This window comes from Mycteria americana, chromosome 8 (assembly GCF_035582795.1).
Source record: "Mycteria americana isolate JAX WOST 10 ecotype Jacksonville Zoo and Gardens chromosome 8, USCA_MyAme_1.0, whole genome shotgun sequence".
Lineage (NCBI taxonomy): Eukaryota > Metazoa > Chordata > Aves > Ciconiiformes > Ciconiidae > Mycteria > Mycteria americana.
In genome coordinates, this window is record NC_134372.1 from 34713257 (window position 1) to 34734316 (window position 21060).

Sequence of the window (21060 nt, forward strand, 5' to 3'; positions counted from 1 at the left end):
TCGCTCTCGGGGCGGCGGGGGAGCCGGGTGACCCTGGCGGGGCGCGGCGGCGGCACAGGTAAGAGGCGGCCTCTCCCGGGAAACGGGCGAAAGCGCGGAGGGGCCTGAAGGCGGGCGGCAGCCGCGCGGGTTCCCCGCGGAGCAGAGCAGAGCACAGCGGCCTTTGTTCCCCAGCGCCGCGAGCGGGGCAGCCCGGCCCGCGCGCCGCTGCCGGGTGCGCGTGCGCGCTGTCGGCCGCGCGCTGCCGCCCGCCCGCCCGCCCGCCTCGGGAGCGCGCCTGGGAGGCAGGAGAGCTCCGCCGCAGCTGGCGCGCCCCCGTGGCGGTGTCTCCTCGGCCGGCAGCGAGAGGGAGGGAGCGCGCGGTCGGTTCGGGCGGTCGGGCCGGGCACCGAGCGTCTCGGCGAGAGCGGCGCAGCCAGTCGCCCCGCAGCCCGCACGATCGGGGGAGCCAGGCCGCCTCAGCGGGGTCCCGCCCAGCCCAGCGCCCACAGGTGAGCGCGCCGCGGAGGGAGGCCGAGCGGCCTCGGAGGGGCGAGAGCGGCTCGCCCAGCAGGGCCCTCTCCCCGCCCGGCCTCTGCGCTGGGCGGCCGCCCGCGGAAGGCCCCGGCGCGGCCGCGAGGCCGGTGCGGCGGCCGCAGAGGAGAGTCGGGACAAGGCCCCGCCGCGGCCTAAGCGCAGTCCGGGCGTCCGGTTTCCTGCTGGCGGCCGGGCCCCGCGCCGCCGCCCGCCACGGGGGCTGAGGCAGCCTCCTGGCCCGAGGGAGCGAGCCGCGGCGGGCCCTTCTCCTCGCCGGCCGGGCCTGCGGGTCCTGAGCGGAGGAGGGAGGCGGCAGCGGGCGGCTCCGAGCCCTTCTGCCGGGCTATTGTGCGCCAGGCTGAGGGGGCGGCCCGGCCCGGCCCGGCACGGCTGCTGCGGAGGGCCCGCTGCGCGCGGGCCTGCGCCGCCTCGGCCGCGGGGCTGCCCCTCGGTGGGCTCGGCCTCGCCGCGCGGTGCGCTTTGTGCTCGCGGGAGCGGAGCGGGGCCCGGCGCCGGCTGCCGGCGCGGCGAAGGTCAGCGGGGCCGCGGCGGCGGGGGGTGCGGGGGCGGCCTGCCGCGCCGGGTCCCCAGCGGCGCCCCTCTCTGCGTGCGTCCTGGCGGGCACAGCCGCCGCGGGAAACAGGTTGCCGGAGTAAATGGGGCGCTGGGTGCCCCTCTGCCATTTCCTGGGAAGGCTGCTGTCTCCCTTTTCTCTAATCTGGTGAGAGCAAAGAGCGGGGGAGATTTTTGCTCATCCCACGGGTTCCCCTGCGAAATTAAAAGGCTGGAGACCTTCGTTCTTTCCCCTTCTCCACGGTTTTAAAAGGACAGGAAGCAATAGCGTTTGTGGTGAAAGGCAAAGCATCCTAAATATTTCTTCAGGAGAAGAACCAAGTTTCTTCTCTGTGGTGAACTGGTGGCGCTTTTATTATAAGCTCACTTTTCATTTGTAACTGTAAACACGCAATATTTCTCCAATATTCTCTCTTCAGTCTCTGTTTCAACCAGTCTAGGTAAATATTACCTTTCCTCTGTAATAAGCAGTTTAATCATATGCTAAATAAATAGATAAAGTGACTTAATTTGTTTAACGTGGCGGACAAGTGGATGTTAGGAGCTCATAGCTAACTGGACTAGGTCATGAAGGACATGGGATATTCCACGCGTGGAACATAGTTTCAGTTGTCTGTTTATCTCCCTTCTAAACTCTGAGGCTAGCACGGTGCATTCCAGATGGGGAGGAAAAATGGAAGGGTCTCTTCTCAACCTTGAGTTATTCAAGCTGGTCTTCAGGAAGATTTGAGGTATTGGAATACAGGTAGACTAATACAGAGGCTTTTGGGATAAAAATTGGATCTCTGAACTAGTTGTCTGTTGCAGAAAATAACTTTGGGGAGTATACCTAAAGAATAAATCAATGAGTTCTACTTTTATAATTTGTTCTACACTGTAATATTGATGTAAAAATTCAGTGCTAGAAATGATAGTTGTGTTAAGAACATTAGTTTCCATTGAAGTTAAATAGCTTTAGCACTTTTCACAGCAGTGAAAAATTATACAGGAAAGCACAAGGATAAGAGTTGCCCATCGGTAGTATAGTTTTAGGAATTGGTTGTGACCCAAGCATTCTGAAACTGATGAATTGATGAGTATTTTGGTCCTGAAAGTGCATGTCATGACAAAGTATCTTGTCCATTAATCTATCATTCCTGTTGGTAAGGTTTTAATGCTATAGTCTAATTAGACTGTACTAAAGGAGTTAGCTCAGAAATTCAGTGGCTCCAGCCAAGTAGGTATGAACTAAAGAAAGTAAATATTTTAAATAACACAAGTGCTTTCCATACTTAGGTTTGAGTATAGTTGCTGCTGTCTGCTTAGCGTGAATTGAGAAAGAGATACTGCTCAGATGTCAAAGACACCTGCCTCTAATGCAGAAGAGGGGGGAGCATGAGCACGTTCATGCAAGAAGCAACTCTTTTTGGTCTGAAAACTCAAAGAAATCAAGTAGGACAGTTTTATGAACTCTGGTCTTCACATGAAACGTTCTGGAAGACTACATGCAACTCCCATGAGAAACATGATGTTCTTGATTTTAAGTTAGAATAGCTTTGGTTTATTTTTCTGCTTGTAATAGTGTTTGTAGTCTCGTAACTGTCAGCTTTAAAAGTTGTACTGAGTTTTGCTAAATAGATTATCAGTGTGTTTTGCTTTAATGGTTGTCTCGTTTTCAGGAGCTAAGCTGAACCAGAATAGTCAAGGTAAATCAATGGTAACTGAAATTCTGGACACATATAAGGAACTCAGTTCTGCAGTTGTGATGCATGTACCCAGTCTGCAGAAAGACAAAGTGAAAATTGTGTTTCCAGCTGCTGACTGTAGTTACCTGAATCCCTGGTTGGTGCTGTTAAGTGCTACCTGCTGCAGAGAACAGGTGCAGTGAAGTAAGGACACTGGCAAGCTGTAGTTCATATCAACCATCATTTAGGGCCTAGAGCTTAGGATCTCTTCTCTGAAGTTTACAGTCTTAAACATCATGAACATCATAGATGCAGGAGATAATTTTTACTGGATTTTTTTCTTTTTTTGTTGCTTTGGTTTTTGAAGGAAAATCAGCATTATGAAAAGTGAAAACTAGTTGTGATTAAAAAAAGAATAGTAAGCGATATCCATTTTGACTCTAACAGAAATACATGACAGGTAGAGATATTGTTATCTTAATAAAATATTTTGTTTCATTAATAAGAAAACTTGTTGTAATCAATTTACTCTTTTTCAAAGTGTACATACTGTTCATGTCTTAAATGTACAGTGTAGTAATAAAAATGCAATTTTGGTGTATGTCTTCTGTGTACAGTATCACATTGTGGACTAGAAATGGAGAGAGATGCGTAAATACAGTGGCGTTACCGTGAGATGTTACTGCAGGTTTACCTGAGTTTTTCCTATTAGCACTTAATTGAATGTAACAGAAATCTTCCCAAGTCATTGACTAGGGGTTGCTTTATACCGTGCTATAGTGTGTTTAGCTGTTAACTATACTGGGTAAAGAAAGAAGACAAACCCTAGTATTAATGCCCCATTAATACTCTTAAGTTTTATGCCACACTTTCTAGTGAGGCCAAATTTTCAAGTTCTGGTCCAGAACTATGTTTCTGTCTGGTCCAGAACTATGTTTCTGTAATGCTCAGGACAACTATTTTAAATATATGCTTGTTTGAGTTAATCTAGAAAATGGTGATTCTTTGTGTTGTCACAGGAATAATGAGAGATTTGGTTACTAATTCCACGTACTTTAATCAGATAAAGTGGTAGATAATTAGTTAACCAAATGGTGCATTTCTGATTTTGACTTGTTTCTCTTTGTAGCAGCTGAATACGGAAGCTGAGGTTGGCTATGTTTTCAGTGGGGAAGTAAAATATTATTTGGATGGTGAAGACTGTATTTGTCCTTTTGCATCTGGAAATGCATTTTAAAAAATTACTGCGGATATATTCCTACAGGGAAATTGATGTAAAAAGAGCAGCATATTCATCTACAGACAGTTGTTGACCATTTCCTTTTTTGTTTGCCTTATCTAGAAACAGGTTTGTATCTTTTATTCTAACAATTGATGACCTTGCTGAGACACGAAGAAAAACAAGGAGCGTGTAGTGATAACTTCTGCTGCTTAAAGAATTAGTCATCAGTTGCTTTAAAGTGAAACAGCAGTTCTTTGAACTTTGGTTTGTGTGGCATGAAGTCTTTAAGTTAATATTTTAAAGCTCTTTTCTACAGTTCTTGCATATAGTACTAAACGGAGCAAAAATTCATTTCGGCTTTGATGAAAGACCACAGTGGCTTTTCAGTGTTTGTGTTTGTTTTTTTGAATGCTGTCAAGGAGGAGCATTTAGAATGCCACATGTTTTAAGAGTTATTTTCAAATACGTGTTCAGATGAAATATGTCAAAGGAAAACTATGTATGAAGGAAAATGGTATGATAAATTTTGCTAATATGCAGATTGTCAAAAGTTTGAAAGGGTTTTAACTGGAGTAGGAATATTTTAAAACAATTTAGTGTTAAATTAAAGGAAGGAAAGCTTGAAAATAAATTCCTTTACATAAAAATTGCTAGAGCTGGTGTCTAGCTTAGACATGTAGGTGTATTAAAAGGCTTATCTTTGTTGTTTCTTTTTACTCTGTATTACTGATCTTTCATGAGGGAAGGTTCTATGTTTTCTATATTTTGCAAGGGGATGACAACTGAAATATGAGGTTTCTAAGTTCTGTTTTGTAAATCTTAGTACACATTGCTTTATGCTGAAATGTGATGTAGATACTAGTTTGAAGTGGGTTTTAAAAGTTAGGTTTTCCTATGATTTTTCTAAAAGTCAGCGTTATTACTGAAATATGCGGTTAGTTGCTGTTAACACATCAGTGTTCGGAAAGAAGAAATGATAGGAGATGTAGCACTGCACAAGCTGTAGCACATCCAGGGTACAGTTGTGCAGTAGCTAAAGACAGTTTCTGTTCAGGCTGCCAGTGATAACTTGCAGTGTTGCTGTCACCAATGTGAATGTGAAATGGGCCGGTTTTAGTCCCAGGTTTAGTTGAAAACTAATCGCCTGTGAGGAATGGGTAAGTGTTATCTGGTTAACTTCCCAGAGTAGCTTGCTGCATGGTAACGTAAGAGCCAGTGCTGCTGCAAGAGATGTCATCCTCTGACATTGTGGGTGCGCTTGGGATCAGTGTAAGTGCAGGCTTACAGCTAAGAAAGAATGGTCTCGCCCTCCATTGGCAACTTGTTTTTGGTGTGTGCCTGGTGTGCCAGTGTAAGCACTCATGTAGTTGTGCAAGACTGATCTTGTTGACTATGTTACCTTAAAGAGAAAGAAAACTAATGGGTAAAAGGCAGGCAGCCGGGACCATTCATTGTGGTGGCAGCTTGCTTTTGTTTGTTGTAGAAATGGTGGAATTGCACTCTGACATACTCTGTGTGTGTGCCTGGAGTCGTGGAGCCTGTGTGTGGTGGATTGTTCTTTGTGCTACAGATGAACCATTTTCTTCAGTTGTTTGTAATGGTATCTGAAAGCTCTTAAGAAATACTGTAACTGAGCACTTCTTAAAAGTGCTATTAAAATATTTCAGAACCTTTAAAACATGTAATGTTGCTACTCTCTCTTTGAAAGATAATGACTATAACTCCATGTATCAGCTTAGAACCAAGACCTTAATCCTGTCCTCAGATCTGTGAAAATGGACTCTCTGATTTTTTTTTTTTTTTGAAACCTGACTACCTCCTGTCATTTTTTTGACCAGAGATAGGACTCAATCTGCTACAGTCTTATGATCAGATATTTTAATCTTCTTAAATTACCTAATGTTGTTTTGGAAATTGTGTTTGAAACATGCTTCAATATGCATTTGTCCGTTGACACATATATAACCCCACTTTAAGGTGTGCAAGATAAACTTCTCATGTTTAACTAAAGCTAGTTTTTAAATTCATGTAAACTTGTTCCCTTTTGCCTATTTGTGAGCCTTAAGTCATGTTCCTTTCCTTCTTCTTATGTGCATGTGCAGTTGTCTTGTAAAAGCTGTGAAAATGCTCTGCTCAACTAATATTTTGATTTCTGAATAACTGTTTATTTTGAAATATATATGCATGTGTATAAGTGTAACATATATATATTAAAATCATTAGAGTCACAAAATGACTTTCATTCACAGGAATTTTTTTACCCTTTTTGTGCATGAAGGTGTTAATGCAGTTGAGAGTTAATTTGTGTAGGGTTCGTCTCTACACGGCCGATATCTGTGATTACGCAAGTATGTTAAGGATGTAATTTGAAGACTGGTTGCACAGGTGTGACTAGGGCATAATGTGGCTGGCAAATGTTGATGATGTACTATAAAATTTTAGTCTGGCTTTGTGCTAGGTCAAGTATAATCATTAGAAAGGAAATTTTACAAAGAAAAAATATGCATTCCATAATAGAAGCTGAAGCAGACATTCTTCTAAAACAGCACCAGTAAAGCAGTAATTTTAACAGTTCTTTTATGCATATTAAACCAGCTTTATTTTAAAATCAGGTGTTCCATTTGAGGAAAAGTTGTTGTTCCTTGTACAATCATAATTCTTCCATGGATGTACAGGTGCTCATCTACTAAAGGAGTTGAGTGGGGGGAAAAAAGATTATTTCATGAAGGCTGTTCCTTAATATGCATTTGAGGAAGTAGACTTAGGGTTGCCTGTGAAACTTTACATTTTTTATTTTGTAATTTTTGAATGCTTGATCTTCCAACCTAATATATTTTTGTAACACTCCTGTAAAAGAAAAAGGCTAAAAAGTACTGAAATTTACAGTTACGCTCTAGATAGTGAGCCATTGTTAAGACTTGACGTTTGAGATTCAGCACTGCAACATAGACTCAAGTTTTGATTTAACTACATAACAGAAGAGAGGACAATATTTTGTGGAGAAGGATGTAGTGATAGGTGTTGAATTTAGAAAGTGCTGATAAAGAGAGCATGTAGAAAGATACATCCACTCCTGCCATTTCCAAACCATTTATAATATCACGTGTTTTATTTTCTGATGCAGACTCAGGCCTGACTTCAGAGTGGTTATGGTTGAATTTTAATTTTGTATGCCATGAAACATTTCTCAAGCAAAACAAGTAAGTGAAAGAGTGAGGCATTTTACTTAGCATTTGAGATATACCTGATAAGAATTTACTGGCAATAAAAGAACATATAGTTCTCTTGCCTGAGAGCTCTTTTTTTCTGCTGAATTTGAATTCAAATTCTTCAAAAGCTGGGTAGTTGGATCTTCACAAAGAAAGCTGAGGGAATTTTTCGGGTAATACAAGGATCCCTCTAAAGAAAGAAAGGTTACTTTATTTGCTTTCTGTAAAACAACAGTATGGAGTTGATGTCTCAGAAGGAGGCCTTCAGATTAGATACAATAGAATTAGTGAGAAGGGTGTTGCCAATGGCTCCCTAATTTGTCTCTTTGATGTACAAAATATTGTAATGAAGAGGGCAGTTATCTGTAGGTGAGCAGGAGTTGGAAAGTGAACAGTGATTGAAGTTTGACTATTGCTGCCTGTAAAAAGTGAGATGTTAAATAATTTAACATAGTGGTCTTTAGTGTATAATGATATTTAGTTATTACTAACCTGAAGTAAATTTGAATAGGGTCTACAGAGTTAATTTAATATCCTTATCAAGTTACTTCATTCCTTTTCGCATTAATGTCTGCGACTCGCAGCTACTTATGGTATTTTAAAACCTGTAAAAGGCAGGGAAGTACTTGCCTGTGGTGACTCAGAAACTCGTGACAGAGGAGGAACTAAACCCAGGTCTCCCTTGCCACAGACTACTGTAGTACCACTAATCTTTTCTTTTCTTTTCTTTTTTTTTTTGTTTTTTTTTTTAAGGTTTCAAGGAATGCTCAATCTTTTCATGTAACATGGTGGTCTGTGGAGTCAGCAGTTCAACCCATTTCTGTTTGCTATGCCTCCAGTTGATAATACTTGCTGGAAAAGTGCTCTTATTTGTGAGATAAAGCCACATTCTAGAACAGATGTGTTCATGAAAAGCAGTAGAGCTGTTACTCTGTGCAGGAGTGTGACCATGGTAGACTTGTCAGTAGCCAAGTTTGAAAATTTGAGTGATGTTGTAATAATGATTGAAAAAAAGATTTGTAATGGTGGTAGTTGAATCCTTGTGCAACAATACTACAGAAACAGTTGATTCAGAACTGATGAGCGGGGAAAGCTTTATTGGTTTTAATGGAGGCACATGTACTTCAAATAATGGATGCTAGAAATGCAAGACATGTAGAAGATGGGAGTTTAAAGAAATGAAGTACTGAAAAGTTTGGAACTGTCAGAAATGTGAAAATGCCACTGTGTTTTTGCACTTCTTTTACTAAGGTCTTATATTTGTTACAATGTAAATAATTTCCGTGCTCTTTATTTTCTATCGACAGCGTATCAACAAAATACAAAAGCCTGTGTCACATCTTACATTTCCATAGCTTTCCTTTTGAATTAGGTATCCACAGTAGGAAAACCTTACTTCCAAAATGTAGAAATGTCCATTTTAAAAATATGGACTTGATCCTTTACATTTAAAATGTTGTGTGTTTTATTCTCTTTGTGTGTGTGTGATAAAATACATTATCTGACATTCTTCTAACTGTTCTTGCTTCTGGAGATTAAATATCTAGATTTAAAAAAAAAACAAAACAACAACTTGTAAAAACTCTCCCTCAAAATGACTAGAGATCCTGTGTAGGTTAGTACTAGAAGTTCTGAAAAATTAGTAATTTCTGATGAGTTAAAATTTAGGCTTCCAGTGTCACTACTCTGCTCTGTGATGCTGGATGTACTTATGTGTAGATTTCATGTTTGACATACCTTGGGGCACCAAGATCTATACTCTGGAATCAGTATCGCAGTTCTCCAAGCCCTCCCCTATGTGTTTGCCCTCCACAGGTCAGATTGCCATTCTTTGCGGGGCTCCACTGTCATCAGGACTGCATACAGGAAAACAGAACAAATTAAGGATCACAAGAATAAATTATTATTTAAGATGGAAATATGTATGAACCTAAGCAATGCACGAGATGGAGAGATCTTTATAAAAATAGTCAATGTACATAATCCTGTCCTGACTCCTCCTACAGAGCGGCTTTCTGTGTCATGATCAGTCTCTTTTATAGGCCAGGTCCTCCTTGATTGGGTCTGGTTATTTTGATGGTCTGCTCCCTAGTACTATTTAGTTATGCAGGAAAAATATTGAGCATAAAACAGGTCTTGAATTTGAATTGGAACAGTTTTTGCAGAAAGACTTTGTATGTGAAGATGCATCAAAGTACAGGTACTTCTTTTAGTTTAGCCTTATTGAATTAAGGTAGGCACTTCCATGCCACACCCTCTTCCCTGTGTCTGCCACAGGCACAGGAATGGTGATGCAATATTGCATGGCAATTACAGTATGCAGTGAAGAATATAGTTTTTGCAAAATCAGACTGAAGAAAGAAACACAGCCCCCAAATTGTCACACTCGGTAGGACTTGCTGTTAACATTTACAGAGGGTTGGGTTTTTTTTCCTTTTTTTTTACTAATAGAGTGTAATTGTATACAGAGCCCATCTATGATATCTTGTAGAACAGAATTAAGTGCTTCCTGCTTTAGATACTTCTGAATGGTAGTATATGTTACAGTATGAAGAATAACTTGCTTTTTTTTCTGGTACTGTTACTAATTCACTTTGTAGCTGATCCTCCTGTATGCCTGCCTTACTTTTTATTGCAACATGCTATGTCTGGGACTTTTTAAGAGGTAACTGTCTACCTGTGTTCATAGAAATTACTGGGCTGAATTATTGTTGGAAGGTGATCCTGATGAAGCTCAGTTCAGTGTGCTCTGTGCACAATGAAAGGAAATTAAATATTACTAAAAAATAAAAACTTTTCCCTGTTATTTATTGTTTGCACAGAGTTGTCTGTATTTTCATATGAAATTTTTCTTTATTTTGTTAGATTCTGTGGTTTCTGCCATCTTTATTTTGAAACCTGTACTTATGCTTTATCTCAGTTAGCTTTACTGTGCTCAAACTATGGCAGGCTGCAGAAAGGCACGTCCAGTTTGGTATCTGAGAAGGCTAGTGTGAGACAGCTGCTGTTCTGAGTTCATACCATAGTTGATCATGCTATAGGTTCTGTGTGGGGCATGCTAGAGGTTCAGGTGTCCTATGTCAAGGAAGGCTTTGGCCATTGACTGACTACTGATACTGGCATTGAGGATGCAGAGCTAGTGAAGGGAGAAAAGAGAAGGCATTGGTCACAGAGCACCGCTTCAGGTACAGTGCAAGAGTGTGGAGTATACAGCTTTGAGCAGTATTTCTGTACCACCATCTTCACGCTGCTGTAGTAGGGTGGGATTTGGTAGTGTCAGCGAGAGAAGTTATTTGCTTGTTTTTAAAAAGGAAAAATATGGTAAAGTCTAATTTGGAAGTGGCCCATGACCTTTTTAATGCAAGTGTTTGGTTATGATTTGTATTTAAAGAATGCTGCTTCTTCTCTGTATTTTTGTTTAACTATATATAATGGAAAAGGTTGATTCACTAGCTAATTTGCAGCTTAACTTTCTTTTATTACAATAGATTACCAAATATCGATAATTTTTCCTTTTGTTGCTTATACCAGTTTATTTAATGTATTGCTGCATTTTCTTTTTGTAGTGGTGACGTTTGATAAATTGTTTTTAGTATAGCTTGAATTTTCAGGAATTTCCTTTGTAATTTCTCTAGCTTTTGCTTTCTGTCCTGCTTCCGTTCCTTCCAAGCTCAAGAGATGGGGGAGATAAACATCCTATTCTGCTTTATAATTTGTTGATGGTCTGAATTTATGAAGAAACCTGTTTTCTTATTTAATGCTACGTATAATTGGAAGACATGTGAAAGCTGGGATGTTCTCTGATTATATAGTGCAGGGTGAGTGGTCCAAACTTGGGGTTTTGCTATTGATCAGACATTTCTAGTTTTCATTCTAGAATGAAATTTGGGGTTTTATCAGTTAGTCATTTCTTCCTCAACTTTCTTCCTCAGCTTATCTTTCTTTGCGAGACTGGAGTATCATAGCAGTACAGTCTCTGATATTCTATGCTAACTTGGCTCATGATTCTCTAGAATATGGAAAATTCTGGTTGGCTAGAGTATGGGTTATTTGCTTTTTTACATTGATGAAGTTCTTTGTTGCCTTTAAAAATGAATGCTATAGTCATAGTAGTACTTGCTTGCTGATACGATTTTTGTGTGGTTGTATATCTTCTATAGGACACTGTTCCTTCTTAATTTTACATTATAAATTTATTGGAAAGTATATGTTTGATAGCTAGAAAAATCCACCTCCTGGGTTGATGTTTAGTGTTCTGGCATAGATAGGCAGGAGAAATAGTTAATGATAGTGATGAAGCAGAAGTCAAACAGCGCTAGCCAAGGCTCAAGTTTTTGTATTGGTTTAGAAACAGGTCACTGTAATTTGATGGGTGTAATAATACTGCTTGTGTTTACATAGCACTGTTTGTATCTGCATCTGCCACATAGTATGCGTTGGATTTGGAGAAGATCTGGATTGCCAACTGGCAATGACTTGGTGATTACATTGTGTACAAGAGAACATATATGATAGCATCAGAAACATTGAGCGTTAAGGTCTGGTGGTTCACTGCAGAGGTAGCCATGAAGAGGATGAATGATTCCGTGATTATATAAATCCACTGGGATTTCCTTTCCTGATGATTGCACAGAGGGGATGGTAGGGAGTGTCTTGAGGTGCAAGAAAAAAACTACCTGCAATTTCAGGCAAGCTGGGTCACTACAAGGTAGTGGAAATTGTAATATTGTATGAAAAGGAGATGAACTGGACAGATAGCATTTTGGAAAAGGAAATCATCATGAGACTCGCCTCAATTTTTCAAAGTTTTTTTGTCTTGTTTTATAATATTTTGTTACATTGGATTGCTCTGGCTTTTGGTTATTATGCAGGAAAAGAAGCTTTGAGGTGTCTGAAATAACAAACAGCATATAGTTAAGGGCACTAAAGAAAACAGTGTCTGGAAGGGTTGAAAAAATTCATAATTCATGAATCAAAACCGGAGTACATAGAGACTAAATTGTGTTATGTAGTTGACTAATAATTTATGTCATGAACTATCTTCTAAAAGTTTTGAAGCAGGCCAGTATGTACAGAGGCTGTGTATAAGCAGGGACGTACCTTTCTGCGTCCAGTGTTGTCAGATTTGCAGGAGCAGGCATGTGTTTGATATTAACTATGCCAGGCCTTTATGGTCTAACATCTCCCAAGAGCTGTGAGACGTGAATAGATGTGAGACTTCAAAATAGAAGAACCTTGCCCCCTAAAATGTCGTTTAAAATTTAAATAGAAATTTAAAATATTAATTTAAATAAAATACTGACAAGCTATTCTCTGAGACGCTTGTGCATAATATACTTAACATTGTATGTGTTTGATTGCTTAAGTGTGGTTTTGGTGGTGGTGAGGGCAGTATATAATATTTTTACTAGAGCCTGCTAAAACCTTTTTCCCTTCTGTTTTGCTGTACATTGATGATTATGAGTGCAAGAGGGGAAAAGTTAGATTAGAGGAAAGTTAGATTCCTTGGAAAATTATTTTCAGAAATAGTAAGTACATGTACTTGAAAAGCTGGCTTTTCTGTAGTGCTGTACATGTTGTCCTCAGCAGTTTAAGACTTTTCATAATTGAGCAGCTATGGTACAAAAATGTGGTATCCTAAGAATTTTTAATATAAAATTAACCTAATGCTACTTTAAAAATTGCAAGGAAGTTCCCTACTTAAAATACACTGGCACCCCTTTTTAATTGGAACAAAGTGTGCTTTTTAATTACCTTCATTCTCAAGATAATACTCACTTGGGACTTTGTATCGGTAACACTTGAAGTTTCTTGGGCATGAGATTATGTACTTTGTGTATACTTGTATACGTGTACACACACACACAACCACCCCACCCCTTCTTGTTTCTAAATATACACACACTTCTTTTTTTCTGTTGCATTCACGAAACCTTACCTCTGCTGCCAAAGAAATATTGATGACTCTTTAATCTTGTCAATTTATTGTTTATATTATTTAATAAAATATTTATTGTTTATAATATTTTACAGAAGTTATCAATATTGAATTGTACGAGTATCTGATGATACTGGCTAATCTTTCTGTATCTTCTTCTAAGTTCTTATTTATACCTGTTTAATGAGTATTTTCAACAGTTCATTTAGCTGCTTGGGTTTTGACATTCTTTGGCTTATACTGCATCTTGAAAAAAGTAACCTGTCAGTGTTTTTCACAGCTTCGAACACTGTCATGAAATGTTCTTGTTTCCAGTGCTCTGTAACAGGGTATTGTTTTTTAAAAAGTCTCATTTTCAAATATGATTGTACAGTTGAAAAAGTTGAAAGATTTTGTATTACTTTGTTGATGGATGTAATGCATTAAAAATGCATTTTGAATGGAAATCTTGGAATTCAATTAGTTCTGAAATGTGATTGAAAAAAGATTTTATTGCATCACATATAGACATTTGTGATAAGGCATTTTTTTCTGTCCTTGCATCACTCTTCAGCATTATATGAGATTTTTTTCCCCTTCCAGCTATTAAGATGACTATACAGAAGTTTTGTGGGTTTTTTTCCAAAACTAATATTCAGTTACCCTCTCAAAAGCAAATTAAAATGTTAAACCCAAGTCTAATCTATTTGATATGAGTGAAGATTTTGGAGAAGTAGATGGTGTTAACTTGAATTTGTAAAAGGTGCCCTGAATTTCAGTGAAATGCAGGAGATGTGATTTCTGGAATGGTGTCTGAAGCTAACACCTTTGAAAGATGAGAAGCTGAAAGGGTATCAATCTATTCCTATACACTGTTACTAATTCCGTGGCATGTGAGGTACATCATCTTTTTGAACTTCTCTTGAAACTGCTTTCCTTATGTCTGCACCTTAGCTGAGCTTTTGAAACAGTGAATTGATTGCATCTTCCCATTCTCACTGTAATTTTTTTTACCCATCCGGGGTTTCAAAGGCTTCCTCTCTTCAGGCATTGCACATTATATTGCAGCATAGCAAAGAGCATACAGCATTAGCTAACCTGGCGAAGGGCTTGTGGTTTTGTTTTGGGGACAGCCACCTTGCTGCTGGAGAGAAAGCCTAGGGCATGTTTCAGACACTTCAGAACATGCTCTTAGTTTCTCAAAAGCCATTCCTCTGCTGGTTTTCTTCAGCTTTTCTGCTTTGCTTGGAAACTTTATTGACTCTTAGCTGGTGGGGATGTTGTATGTTGCACATTTGGGGGTGAAGCTGAAGCATACCTTGTATCAAGTTGTTAGTTTTTGTTAATAGTAATTGGGTGTTATTTGCATGTGTTCTAGTGCTGACACAAGTTTCCACAGTCTTCCTTGAACAGGACCTGAATTTCAAATAGTAGGAAAGCATTTTTAAAGATAATTTCCTTTACTCAGATACTGTAGCCTTACCTTTTATGTGACCAAAAGAATTTATTGCAGTGTGTTCTTCTGTTGCTTCCACTGAAACTTGTACTTCCGTGATCTTATCATCATTACATCTGTATTCTGTAACGCCTAAGCTTTTCTGAGCCCAGCATGTGCATCATGCAAGCATGTTGAGTTGGTTTCCAACTCCTTTATCCTTAAACTGTTCTAATTTTTTTAATAGTCCATGTGGATATTCAGACATGCCACATTGTTCCGAATCTGTTGGCCTTGTCTTTTCCTTGAGATTGTTATGTTTTTGCTTAATTGAACAATCCTTATACGAATGGAGAAAATTCCTGTTGAATGGGTACTTTATAGATCCACAGTGGAAAATGCTAATTTGAGCAGTACCCTTGAAAGAGCAGGGTCAGGAAGTGAAGTGCACGTATTGGAAGAGTTTTGAATGGAATCTATAGCTTTTCAAAACAATTAGTTGGGGAAGGTGATCAGGTCCCTCAATCTATAAGTCTCTGAAAAAGAACTAGTTGTGGCACGTGTCCAGCACGTACCGTTGTTGTCCCACATGCCTTGGAGGTGACACGTAAAGGGAGCCGTGGGTACGGGGACGCCAGCTCCGTGTGAGCGTGCGGGAAATGGAGGCGATGCGGTGTTTGAAGGCCGGAACGCGCTCTTCGGGTGGCTGTTCTGGGGGGGAGGCGCTGCCGGTCGGAAGGGATCCGTTCCCCCGGCTCCGCGGCCGGCTGAGCCCCCGGCGGCGGCGCGGCCGGGGCGGGGTCCCGCTCTGCGGGCCCTCCCCTCGGGTAGCTGCCTGGGGCCGCCGGCGCCGCGCCCGAGCGGGGCCGCCGCGCCCTCCCCTGCGCGCCCCCGCGGCCCCCGGGCAGCGGCGGGGCGGGGCTCGCGCTGGCCGGGAGCGGGGCCCAGCGCGGGGCAGCCAATGGCGCGGCCGCCTGGCGCAGGGCCGGGCCGCCTCAGCCGCTGGCCAGCAGCCGGGCGCGGGCAGCGCCGGCGGGGAGGAGCCGGCCCGGCCCGGCCCGGCCCGGCGCGGCGGGGCAAGTTTGGGGAACCATTTTGGGGCGCCGGGCCGGAGCGTGGGTGTAGCCGGTGGATGCGGAGCGTGCGCGGCCGTAAATGGGGGGGGTCGGGCCCGAAGCGGTAACGACAACGCGCGGAGCGGCGCGGGGTCCCGCCGGGGATCGCGGGGGCGTTCGCCGGGGCCAGCGCCCGGCCTGCGCCCCCCAGCCGCCCCGCGCCCTCCGGGCTGCCCGCGCCCAGGAGGGGCCGCTGCCGCGAGCCCGTCTCTTCTGCGCGGAAACGCCATGAGCTGCTTCACTCCCTATGACGGGGAGATCGGCCTCCAGCTTGCTGTACTCGTGGAAGGGAGTCTTGTGTGCGTGCTTGACGGGAAGTAAAACCAGCAAGGGGAAAGGTAGTGGCTTTTGAATTGCGTTATGTGCAGTATTTTAAGCTGGTTTTGTAGGAGCTGTGAAATCGTCTCCCTCGGGAGATCCCGGTAGCGCGTCTGTTTCACCCTTCCCCAGAACGGTGTCCAGACTAGTTTCATCAACAGGTCGGTGCGTTCCGATGTCATCAAGGACAGAGTTTTTCTTGATCTAGAACGAGGAAATCTTAAAATACATTTTTCCCTTTTTGCTCTTTCTGTTGGTTACACTTCTTCGAATGTGTACGATCTTTTGAATAATTTGTGCTGCAAGAACTAATGCTTTTGAAGATGACACCTAGTGTGCCTTAGTTTGTCACTGTTGCTTAGAGACTTATTCCCAGTGTGTGTGAACAAAGGTAACGTAATAACAAATATTGTATGTAGGGGCTTTTACCTGTAGTAAAGTTTTTGTAACTAAAAATGTCTTTAAACTTTTATTTCCAGTTCTGTAGTTGCTTTTACTTGGTTTGTAATTGTATGGTTTTGATAGTTTGGTGGGTTAAATGTATTACACTGTTAACACTTTTACTTGTGATTAACTTGTAGTTTTTAAGAGAGCTATAAAAAATGAACTTCTCTGACTTTTCCATCATGATGTCTTAACATCTTTGTGTTAATGAGAGTGATGAAAATTCAGGCTTTGGGCAGGTTTAGGCTTGGTAAATTACAGTTTATAGCTTTAGCCAGTTTATTCCTTGTGTGCTAATCTCAATGGTCTAGTTCACAGATTCCTGCTCATTTTCATTGCCTGCTCATTTGGATGGTCCTCGGTTGTGGAAGGTGTGTGTGAAGGCTGGTCAGGTACAGAAACGGTGATAAAACAGGGCTGTACGGTTCTTTTCTCTGGTACTTCCGTAGCTTAGAAAGCTTAAGTGGGAAGTGCATTGGTGCATGAGGTCTTTTGCAGAGTTTGTAGGTTGCTTAATTTAACTGTTGAATGGGCTCTGAGAGGTGTAATTAAAGAAACCAGAGCTCACCCAGCTTGTCAGACTGCCTAGGGAACTGGTCTAACGCAGTGGTTTTCACCAGCGTTACCCGTGGGTTACTGGGGATCCCTGGATCAGGACGTATAGGTTCAGGTAAGATGAAGCACACACAAACTTTTCTGAAATGTGTGTGTTTACAATATGTGAAGGGAAACACTTTTAGAATTTTACATATGAATGTGCATGTGATTTCTAAGCTCTTCCCAAGTGAAGAGCGTGATCAGAATTTGTTCTCCCATGTACAATTATTCTCTGTGTATAATTTGTTCTAGAGCATAGAACTGCAGTGTGCCATCACGAGCCTCCCACCTACGGGTGTTGGCGAAAAATAGCAGCAGTGCTCAGTTGTCGCAGAGGCCTTCTCATTTGAATCTCCTCGCAATAAGCTGGTGTGGCATCACTTCCCCAGAACACATATTTGATTTGTCACAGATACCTTAAACTTTTCATCTAAGCTGGAATGCCTTACAGGAGGAAAATAAGGCTGAAAGATACAAGCATTGCTGTCATAGCTCTACAGTGTAAGGCCCAGAATTGAAAACTACTGTATGGTTTTTTTTCCAAAGATGGAAACTGGGTATTTCTAGTCCAACAAGCCTGAGATGAAGGAAGATACTTTGGAGGCGTGAGATGATGCTGTTATTGGGCATGTGAGACTCATAAAATCAGTGACTGAATACCGAATCTTAGACACTTGTGCTTTTCTAGCTCTGGACTGGGGAGAGGTGCTTCTGTAGAATTTGAAATTGCCCATCTGATTGCTTTTTGAATGTTAAGGGATAAGTTATTTTGCATGTTGGAGTCTCTTAGTTCCTTTGTTTTGTGCTCTGAACAGTGCATGTTTTGCAAAAGCATGCACAGTATGCTGCTTTGAGGTATCTAGTCCAAGTATGAGTAAGTTTGTGGGTGAAATGATGCTAAATATGGGAAGCTTGCCTATTGCCTAATATTCCCATGTCAAATAGCAAGGAGATTAAAGATGAGGTTTATTTTGGGAGTTTTATACATGCATGACAGATACAGAGCTGTTGTACTGGCAGAGAAGCACTTAAGGTGGTTGAGAATTTTACTGTGTAACAGAAGGCGATTTTGCATAGCATTTTATTTAACTCACCTTAACCTATGAAGATAAGGTTTCTTTTTTCAAAATGGAGTGTTTATTTTTTCTGGTAGTACCAGTAATTCCTTTTGCACAAGAAGGAGGAGAGTTTAGGGGGTGCAGGACAAAGTGTAGCACCCGTAACATGTTAAGAAATATGGTACTTTCACCCCATCTGTTGAATGCTTGAGTGAGCTGTTTGGCAGACAGCTGTTAGCTTTTGTCTGGGGACATTTGAAAGAATAGAACTTCAGTATAAACTCCGCTGAATGTAAAACTTCATCAACAGTGCCTTTTCAAGCTACTGGCAGTGTTTGAGTACTTACATGCTACAATGAATTCTCAAATTTAATCTTTTGAATTTCTTGGGAAATATTTGGGAAATTCAGTAAAATAATTGCTTTGTTTTTCTTTTCTGGCATCTACGCAAATGGTTTAGTTTGGGAAGCTGAAGCAATGGATGCACTCTACAAGCTATGGGCCTTAGAGTAATGAAAATGAAGAGTCACTATCCTATCCTGGGAAAAAAGCATTGTAGTAACCTTCTTAGCTATGTTTTTCCTTGCTACGGTTTTTCAATTTTTTTTAAAAATTACACAGTAAACGTTATTACTGAGAAGGTCATATCCAGAAGTTCATTTTTTCATTAGAAATGGCTAGTTTCTCATCTCACTAAATACACAGCAACTTAAAATTCAGCCTTAGCATTGTTCCATAGTGCTCCTAGTTGCTACACGCAAGTGACCTGGGTGGAGTATTTCGTAAATGCAATATTAAAAAAAAAAAACAAACAAACCCACCACCAACAAACTTCTTTGAGGATTTGGGTTGCATTTTTAGCATATCTTTACTCATCTCCCTTGCAGCTTCTAATAGGTAAATTCCACTTCAGAATAATTAGCAGAACTTCTTCACTTGTTAAATTCGCATGTCATACAAGTGTCTGTATTGTATACGTCACAATTGATACTCTACACCTCACGTATACAGAGTTTGCATTACACGGTTTTTTTGCTTTCGTTTGTATCCATTTTCTTTTGAAGCTTCTTTGTAAATCAAGAAATACGGTATGCAGAGGAAAATGTCTTTAGATACTCATTCTTTTTTCTCTCTTCTGTTACAGAAATGAGCCGTCAGACTGCTACAGCACTACCTACAGGTACTTCAAAGTGTACGCCATCACAGAGGGTGCCTGCACTGACTGGCACTACAGCTTCCAATAATGACTTGGCTAGTCTCTTTGAGTGTCCTGTGTGTTTTGACTATGTGCTGCCACCAATTCTTCAGTGTCAGAGTGGCCATCTTGTTTGTAGCAACTGTCGCCCCAAACTTACGTGCTGTCCAACTTGCCGAGGCCCGCTGGGCTCCATTCGTAACCTGGCTATGGAGAAAGTTGCCAATTCTGTACTATTCCCATGTAAATATGCCTCTTCCGGATGTGAGATAACTTTGCCACACACCGAAAAAGCAGACCATGAGGAGCTGTGTGAGTTTAGGCCTTATTCCTGTCCATGTCCCGGTGCGTCATGTAAATGGCAAGGTTCTCTGGATGCTGTAATGCCACATCTGATGCATCAACATAAGTCAATTACAACACTTCAGGGAGAAGATATAGTGTTCCTTGCTACAGACATTAATCTTCCTGGTGCTGTTGACTGGGTTATGATGCAGTCTTGTTTTGGCTTTCATTTCATGTTAGTCTTGGAGAAACAGGAAAAATATGATGGTCACCAGCAGTTCTTTGCAATTGTACAGCTGATAGGAACACGCAAGCAAGCAGAAAACTTTGCTTACCGACTTGAGTTAAATGGTCATAGGCGGCGATTGACTTGGGAAGCAACTCCTCGATCCATTCATGAGGGAATTGCAACAGCCATTATGAATAGTGACTGTCTAGTCTTTGACACCAGCATTGCACAGCTCTTTGCAGAAAATGGCAATTTAGGCATCAATGTAACTATATCCATGTGTTGAAATGGCAATCAAACCTCTTCAGGCCAGTGTTTAAAACCGTTGCATTTAATTTAGCAGAAGCTAGGGTAACCATCTTTGACTGTCAGACAAATTATTTGGTAGATGGAGGGTAGACGTATATGAAGGTAAATAAAAGGAAAGGCTGTTAAATTACAGGAAGCAGTTGCATGTAGTAACACTAATATATTTAAAATAAGTCAACAGTAAACCACTGAAAATATATATACACCCAAAATGGGCATCTTTTGTATTAAGAATTGATTCTACAGGAAATGTTGTAAAATAATTTTAAAGACTTGTTTGTAGATTGATTGTACTGTTGAAAAGGATACTGTTTCGTGTTTTTGTTTGTGTTTTTTTCCTCCCCCTTTGACTGACAAGCCATGTTGAGCGGTCTGGTCTCTGGCCGCTGCTTCCCCTCCTCCCCTCCACACCCCCCCCCCTTTGTAAGTCACTACATAGTATTGCTGCTGTTTGTGTATATTTTTTGTGTATTTGCTAATTTTTATTAACTTCTAGTTTTTCATTAAATAAATATGACTTTCTTTTCTGTAATTCAGGTTTTCCTCTTTTTTGTATCTTTTTAAAATTGATTACAGGTGTCATCTTTTGATATGCATAATGGCTATGGTAAAACTTATATTTCTGTATGTTTGGTAAATTTTGTCTCTTTCCAGTAGTCAATTCATTGGTGATACTGTTCTTAATTGAGCTATTTTGTGAATGTACTGAACTCGAAAGGAGTAATTATGTTCAAAGATGTATCAGGAAAGAAAGCTCCTTTAAAAACAGGTCTAGATGTTGTTGTACTTTGAGTTACCTTCTAACAAAAATGAACAATTACGAAGAATTTTCCGAATTAAAAAAAAAAAAAATCACGTTTCAAATTTAGAGATGCTTAGAAACTTGATTGCATCCTTGTATTTGTTGGTTTTGCAGTACAAAGAAGGTATTGTCTTACACAGTATTTGTAATTTATAAAAACAAACCATTTGTT

General features: G+C 41.1%; 1 protein-coding gene across 6 annotated transcripts; it reads left to right on the top strand.

Moving 5' to 3' along the window:
- The first annotated feature begins 245 nt into the window (after positions 1-245).
- On the top strand, positions 246-21039 carry SIAH1 (siah E3 ubiquitin protein ligase 1). Of its 6 annotated transcripts, XM_075510667.1 has the most exons (3): positions 15574-15989; positions 16725-16784; positions 19213-21039. In XM_075510667.1, exons 1-3 carry the CDS (start codon positions 15899-15901, stop codon positions 20061-20063), a joined length of 1002 nt encoding a protein of 333 aa, XP_075366782.1. In that variant the 5' UTR covers positions 15574-15898; the 3' UTR covers positions 20064-21039. The 6 variants fall into 6 exon arrangements, with proteins under 6 accessions (XP_075366784.1, XP_075366788.1, XP_075366787.1 ...); XM_075510669.1 differs by lacking the exons at positions 15574-15989; positions 16725-16784 and adding an exon at positions 246-491; XM_075510673.1 differs by lacking the exons at positions 15574-15989; positions 16725-16784 and adding an exon at positions 1048-1237.
- The last annotated feature ends 21 nt before the right edge of the window (positions 21040-21060 follow it).

What these genes read in the sequence shown, in the direction of transcription:
- SIAH1 (XM_075510667.1), top strand. Translation starts at nt 15,899, where the DNA reads ATGACGGGGAGATCGGCCTCCAGCTTGCTGTACTCGTGGAAGGGAGTC. An exon ending in TAAAACCAGCAAGGGGAAAG is followed by an intron (nt 15,990 to 16,724) that starts GTAGTGGCTTTT and finishes TCAATGGTCTAG; the next exon opens with TTCACAGATTCCTGCTCATT. An exon ending in ATGGTCCTCGGTTGTGGAAG is followed by an intron (nt 16,785 to 19,212) that starts GTGTGTGTGAAG and finishes CTTCTGTTACAG; the next exon opens with AAATGAGCCGTCAGACTGCT.